Here is a 7,187-nt window from a genome sequence, read left to right as displayed (position 1 = left end):
TTGAAATGGAAGAGATTCCTACAGCTAAAGTGTCCATGGCCTGGGAAAGGAAGAGTTCACCCAGAAGCAAGGGTAATGAGCAGGCAACTGTACCTGTATTGGAACTCAGGCTGGAGGAAGCTCATGGAAAGCCTAGCTCTGACAGAATGAATTCTGAGGAGCCAGAGATGGAGAGTCTTTGTCCACAGCTTGATTCACTGGCTGTAAACACTACAAATGAAGCTACCTCTCCAGTTTCCTCTATAGGCACCACTTATTCTGTAAGCACGTGTTTCAGAGAGGTATTTTTATATTAATATAGTTAACTATATCTATTATCTATATAAATCTGTTCACCTTTGTAATTGCAGCAAGAGCTTTTGGACATGTACAGTCTAAATCTGCACCGCATTGATAAAGACGTTCAGCGCTGTGACCGAAATTACTGGTACTTCACACCTGCTAACTTGGAGAAACTACGCAATATCATGTGCAGGTAATAAAATCATTCCTTTATTGGCCTTCACTGTTTGTGCTTTGCTTTCAGTTGTTTTGTTTTTGATCAAAAATACTGTAAGAACAGTAATATTGTGAAATATGATTACAATTAAAAAAAATTCAGGATTATTTTATTAATAAAAATCTCAAAAGAATAGAAATAGAATTATTTTAAATAGAAGTCTTTTGTACTATTATAAGTCTTTAGTACTGTCGCTTTTGATTAATTTATGCATTCTTGCTGAATAAAATGTATAATCTTTTTTTGTTTTGTTTTTTTCAAAAAAAATCTTACTGACTTTTGAATGGTTCAACTTTAAGTTAAAATTTACTAACAATAATAATTTAATGAATAATCAAATGTAATCTTTAGCAAATATCAACATTAATATCCAGTTTTGCACTGTATATTTTAATGTTGTCATACCTAAAAAAAAACATTGAAAAAACATTAACTTTTAACATTCATTTTAGTTTTTAGTGTTTTATTTTTAATAAATAGGATAGAATTTCAACACTGGCTATTTAAGAAAAGAATATAAGTTTTAATATCAGTGCATCCCTATTTCTAAGTAATCAGACTTATGAATGATTTTCAGCTGGCAGATGTAAAACATGCACACACAAAAATATCCCACAGACCTACATTAAGTCATATCTAGGGGCCAGACTATTATAGAAACTTGGAGGTGAGCTCTTTGACTGCAACTGCATGTCAAAGCACATTAGACCACTCAGAACTCTTGGTGTTGTGATGTAGCTCAAATATCCCTGACCAACAACACATATAATGACTTGTCTGTTTCTGCAGTTATATCTGGCAGCACCTGGAAATTGGATATGTCCAGGGCATGTGTGACCTGCTCGCTCCCTTGTTAGTTATTCTAGATGATGGTGAGTCTGTCTTTGTAAATCCTGCTCTGCATGATAAGTATGTTTAGCTTTTCTCATCTGTTTTCTTGGAATCTTTCAGAGGCCATGGCTTTCAGTTGTTTCACTGAACTAATGACGAGGATGAATCAAAATTTTCCTCATGGAGGTGCGATGGACACCCACTTTGCCAACATGAGATCTCTGATCCAGGTCAAACGTCTGCTGCAGACATTTTTCTCTAATGTTTGTTTAAAAACATGCCTTAAAATGTAAAACGTGGATGTGACTGATCTTTTCACTCTGTGTGTAATTAGATTCTAGACGCAGAGCTGTTTGAGCTAATGCATCAGAATGGGGACTACACCCACTTCTATTTCTGCTATCGCTGGTTTCTTCTTGACTTTAAAAGAGGTAATAATATCTTTCAAATAGTATAATGAGAAAAAAAATATGGTTTTTAAACTGCCTTTGAAAACTAGCATGCAATGAATATAAAAGTGACATTTGAGAAGAAATGTCTTCTATTAGTTCTCATCTGCAATGAAATGAAGCCATATTTTGCTTAATGAATGTTCAGTCCCCTAATTAGCAATTGCAACGCCCTCTTGTTGATTGTGACTTAGTAATTTACAACTTATTATAATAATATTAGGCTAAGCACTAAGCTTTACTCACATTAATGGTCATGTGCTTTATATGAGAAATATTTAATTTTATTAAAGGGATACTTCACCCAAAAATGAAAATTAGCCCATGATTTACTCACCCTCAAGCCATCCTAGGTGTATTTATTAGATTATTTATTATAGTCGGAGTTATATTAGAAATAGTCTTTGATCTTCCAAGCTGTTTAATGGCAGTCAGCGGGTGTTGCAGTTCATCAGTCCAAAAGAAGTGAAATAAAGCGCATCCATCCATAATAAAAAGTGCCTCACAATTTTAATTTTTGGGTGAACTAACCCTTTAAAGCCCTGTTATATTAAAAACTAAAATAGGAGAACCTGTTTATGGTTAAGTTATACAGTACTGTAAATACTGAAACATGATTTTCTCCAGTGATGCTTTGAGCCTCTTATTTATTTAAATTTGAACTATAGGCCTGACAAAAAAGGTACTATCACCTTCTTTGCCTAACATACATATTTCAATTCCTCAGAGTTGGTGTATGATGATGTGTTTGCTGTTTGGGAGGTCATCTGGGCTGCTAAGTGTGTCTCCTCCAGTCATTTTGTGCTCTTCATTGCTCTTGCATTGGTGGAGATATACAGAGACATCATTCTAGAAAACAATATGGACTTCACAGACATCATCAAGTTTTTCAATGGTAAATATATATTCATTATACACCCTGGCATGGTAACATAAATCTCAATGTCATGAACCTCTATTAAAAAAAAGGTCATATAAAGACATCAGCAACAAGCATATAAGACAGCTATATAACCTAACCTTCACGAGCATTTCAAATCTAAAGAAAAGAGGATAGTTAATATTAACAGCACAGTACAAACACCATTCATTTTCACAACCTGTTATGAACACCTGTTGCTTCTCATGTTTATGGAGAACTAGGAATGCCATTTAAAAACAAAAAGAAGGAATCTGTTATCATTTCATTAAAAATAATTTTTTTACATTTTCAAACTGACAAACAAATACACATTAAATAATAAAAAAATTATTCATGTTCAATTGTAGTTAAATGCAACAGTGAATAATTTTCACAGATTTACATTTTTTTTAAATAAAAATTTTAAAAAAAATTCTTTTTTTCTTTTTTTAGCTACTCTTGGATGTACTCACAATTACAATAATTGCTTTCTCATATCCCTGATTATGTCACCTTTTGTTTTTTCAGAAATGGCTGAGCATCACAATATCAAGCAAATTCTGACTCTGGCTCGAGACCTGGTGTGCAAAGTGCAGACACTTATAGAGAACAAGTAACTCTGAAGCCTCTCACCTCTGTTGTTTATCGTGTTCACAATGTAACCCATCAGCCCTTGCTACAAAACAACAGGGAACATTTGGCCAAAGCTTAATGAGCTTCAAGTATATGGTAACATTTCCAATGCCAAATATCTTGATCTACCTGGAATCAGTCAGTGCACAATTTTTAACAGAGTCATCTGGCTCTTTAATCAGGTTTTACTGAACATCGTAGTACATAAAATTTTATAAGCAGATGCTGCTAATGAGTGGTCATTCACTGTTAGACATGGATTGTTATCCTGTGTCTAAAATGCAGTCAGGATTACCAGTCACTAGTGACTCATAGGCTCTATTCCAAAACCTAGTGAGCTGTCTGCTGCCTACTGCCTACATAAACTGAAATTTCTAATTTCATTCCAGTAGAATTTGGTGTTCGTTTGTTGCTAAGCCAACAACATGATATTCATACAGTACATAGCACACACACACATACTGGATAGAATAGTCAGTTTAAATCAGATTTAAACTTTTATTGATACTTTTCGGTGAAAACAAGGATTTATAAACATTTTCTTTATTCATGTGATGCTGCCTTAAAATTTGACCAAAAGAACATATCTTAAAAAACAGCATAATGTTGCAGAAGTGTGCCTATGATGCCTTAAAATGCTGCCTATGTAAGCAGCTCACTAGGTTTTGAAAAAGAACAATAAAAGTTCAGGGGTTCAGGTCAGGTGCATTTTACTGCTAAGAGACGGTCACACTAGATTTCATGCTCCATTCACTTTCACATATATGGAGTGCACATATATACTCTACTGTTCAAACGTTTGGGGTCAGTCTGATTTTTTTTAAAATTTAAGGGGGTCTGAATACTTTCCGTACCCACTGTATATACTCTACTGTTCAAACGTTTGGGGTCAGTCTGATTTTTTTAAAATGTTTTTAATTTAAATTTTCAGCAGCCATTGCTCCTGACTTCACTGTCACATGATCTTTCATAAATCAAGAGACATTTCTTTATTATTAATAATGTTGAAAAGAGTTGTGCTGTTTAATATTTAGTGGGAAATATTATTTGATGAACAGCACATCATTTATTTGAAATATAAATATTTTGTAACATTCTAAATGTTTTTACTGTCAAATTTGATACATTTAATTCTTCCTTTGTTAAAGTATTAATTTTCCTTTTAAAAAAACTTTTGAACAGTAGTGTATTCATCTTGCACTGCATACAAACTTAAATTAAAAAGATGTTTGATTTGTAATGCCATTGGAAACTGTAGTAGATTTATAGAGTAGATAGATTTCATTACATTTCCTTTTATTTATCATTTATTAAAAACAGAAGCCTGAGAGCATGATATATGTTGTTATAGATATTTGTTGTTACATCTAAAATAACTAGGGATAATTTTACATGCTTAAAATCTAGTATGACCGCCCTCTTAAGGCTATGGTATGACCTGCACACTTTGTTAGTATTCTGATGTGCCACTTTTAATATTATGTAGATTTTCCTGTGTACAACTGTAGCAGTAGAGGGCGCTGTGCTTTCAGTCGACTGACCTTTTGCATGTGTTTTTGTACCCTGCTTAATTCCATGTCAGTGTCTTTACTGTGAGTTGTTTCACTAAATCAGATCAGGTTATTGTATCACACAGTATATTATTGGACAATACCAAGGAATGCCGCTAGGTATTAGATTTAGAACAGAGAAAAAACATCTGTAAATTGTGTATTTCTTTTCTTTGTGTTTCAGAACTAAATAATGATTTGGGTTTTCCATCGGTTTATGTAATGTTTGAGTCAGTGCTGTGTTTCAGTGCGTTGGTGTCATGTTTGCAGTCACCTTATGAATATCTGGCATTATAGGATTTATTTTTCAAATTTGATGTGTGTGTGTGTGTGTGTGTGTAGACCAGGACAACTCACAATCACTACCGCAAGGCCTTGTCTGCTTGATGTATTCTTGCTGTTTGTGGACTGTACAGAAAAACACATGCTATATTTATTATATAGAGAGAATCTATATTATTAACTTTGGTGTCGTTGCCTACATGGTTCTCAGAATGCACACTAATATTGACACAAAGAAATGAAAATCATCAGTGCTCTTTATTTTTCATTATGAAATTGTTGTATAAAATGTACATTGTGTTTCTTCATCCTCTAACCACTCTCCTCTGCTATAGCTCTTATATTATAATACCTTATAACATGTTGTAATCACAATGAAGTATTGATCCTATGATCAAACCAATACAGCTACAAGTCAGAAACCTTTGGTTGAGCAGATGTATCCACAATGAGGTGCAATCGCTAAAAGTGTATCGAATCCCAAGGATCATTCTTTATGTATCTGATCTGTAACACAAGGCTAAAAATTACCATTTAGGCAAGAATAGTAAAGCAAATCAAAATCAAAGCGTATTCCAGACTCCTGTGAACACATAATTTATGTGATCTGATATGAGCAGATATTAATCATTCTCCTGCATTGAATCTTGTTGATTTCTTGTGCAAAATCTATTCTAAAAGAAGAAAAAAAATCATTTATAATTTGTAATGTGTTGTTTCGCATTTATTTAAAACTGAATGTATGCATTTTGTCTGTTTTATGTGAATATTGTTACTGCACTGTGGTCAATTACTACAAAGTGTTACATTCTAAACATATATATTAAATGGTAAATGTACTTATTTAAAAAAAACTAAATAAAATGGAATTGTTCTTATTTTTCCAACAAATATAATCATATTCCTGCTTCTGAAGGCAATTAAATGTGAGTGTGCATATATGCATGTGTGATTAATTTCTCTTTTGTTTTATTTTCATGCGATTACAATTAGGATATTGTCACGGTATGTGGTTGTAGTGAGCGCACGGAGAAGGAGTAGAAGTAAAGGAGTCTTTAATTATAACTTAAAACACAAAGAACAGGAGAACTGAATAGCATCAACACATCTTCCATTTCTGAACATTAAACCGAGACAAAGAAACTCAGGAGAACACGGGGCTTAAATACTGAACCAAACAAGGGGCTAATGAGTAAATTAACAAGGAACAGGAGACGGACTAATAATGAGAACAGGAACTAAACAGAAACAAACACGTGACAGGTATCGCCCCCCTCCCGGAAGGCGGGTCCCGCACCGTAACATTAACATCGGGTAGGGGGGGCAGGCGCCCTGGAGGCTGGTGCAGGACAGGAACAGGGCGGAGACAAGGAAAGCCTCCAGGGCAGATCAGGGAGTTCAGGGAGCCATGGCGGAGCAGACAGTTCAGGTTGCCATGGCGGAGCAGGGGACTCAGGAGGCCATGGCGGATCCTCTGTGGCCTTAGCCAGCTCGGCCACGGGCTTATGCCCCCCCCCAAAAAAAATTTTCTTGGGGAGAATTAGGAATCCTGGGGAGCGCTCTGGAGGGGATTCAGGGACTGGAGCCCTCCCTGGGCTCAACTGGGGGGATCTGGAGCCCTCCCTGGGCTCAACTGGGGGAACAGGAACCCTCCGTGGGCTAAACTCGGGAACAGGAGCCCACTCTGGGCTGGATTCAGGGACTGGAAAGCGCTTACGAGGAGCCGACGCTGGAGCGAGCTCTGGGGCTGGAGCCGGCGCTGGAGCGAGCTCTGGGGCTGGAGCCGACCCTGGAGCGAGCTCTGGGGCTGGAGCCGACCCTGGAGCGAGCTCTGGGGCTGGAGCCGACCCTGGAGCGAGCTCTGGGGCTGGAGCCGACCCTGGAGCGAGCTCTGGGGCTGGAGCCGACCCTGGAGCGAGCTCTGGGGCTGGAGCCGACCCTGGAGCGAGCTCTGGGGCTGGAGCCGACCCTGGAGCGAGCTCTGGGGCTGGAGCCGACCCTGGAGCGAGCTCTGGGGCTGGAGCCGACCGCCTTCTCCTCAG

General features: G+C 37.0%; 1 protein-coding gene across 1 annotated transcript in view; it reads left to right on the top strand.

Moving 5' to 3' along the window:
- Positions 1-4,131, top strand: part of LOC107741276 (small G protein signaling modulator 1-like) — a 46,107-nt gene extending 41,976 nt beyond the window's left edge. The window contains exons 20-26 of the mRNA XM_016553974.1: positions 6-260; positions 351-475; positions 1,289-1,371; positions 1,451-1,560; positions 1,665-1,761; positions 2,507-2,674; positions 3,209-4,131. Coding sequence (XP_016409460.1) covers positions 6-260; positions 351-475; positions 1,289-1,371; positions 1,451-1,560; positions 1,665-1,761; positions 2,507-2,674; positions 3,209-3,297 — 927 coding nt within the window. The 3' untranslated portion in view covers positions 3,298-4,131. The remainder of the gene's footprint in view (positions 1-5; positions 261-350; positions 476-1,288; positions 1,372-1,450; positions 1,561-1,664; positions 1,762-2,506; positions 2,675-3,208) is intronic.
- Positions 4,132-7,187: the final 3,056 nt, after the last annotated feature.

The sequence above is a fragment of the Sinocyclocheilus rhinocerous genome, unplaced genomic scaffold (genome assembly GCF_001515625.1).
Source record: "Sinocyclocheilus rhinocerous isolate Xijiao unplaced genomic scaffold, SAMN03320098_v1.1 scaffold615, whole genome shotgun sequence".
NCBI lineage: Eukaryota > Metazoa > Chordata > Actinopteri > Cypriniformes > Cyprinidae > Sinocyclocheilus > Sinocyclocheilus rhinocerous.
Note: the sequence above shows the minus strand (reverse complement) of the source record. Positions and strands in the feature narration are given on the sequence as shown.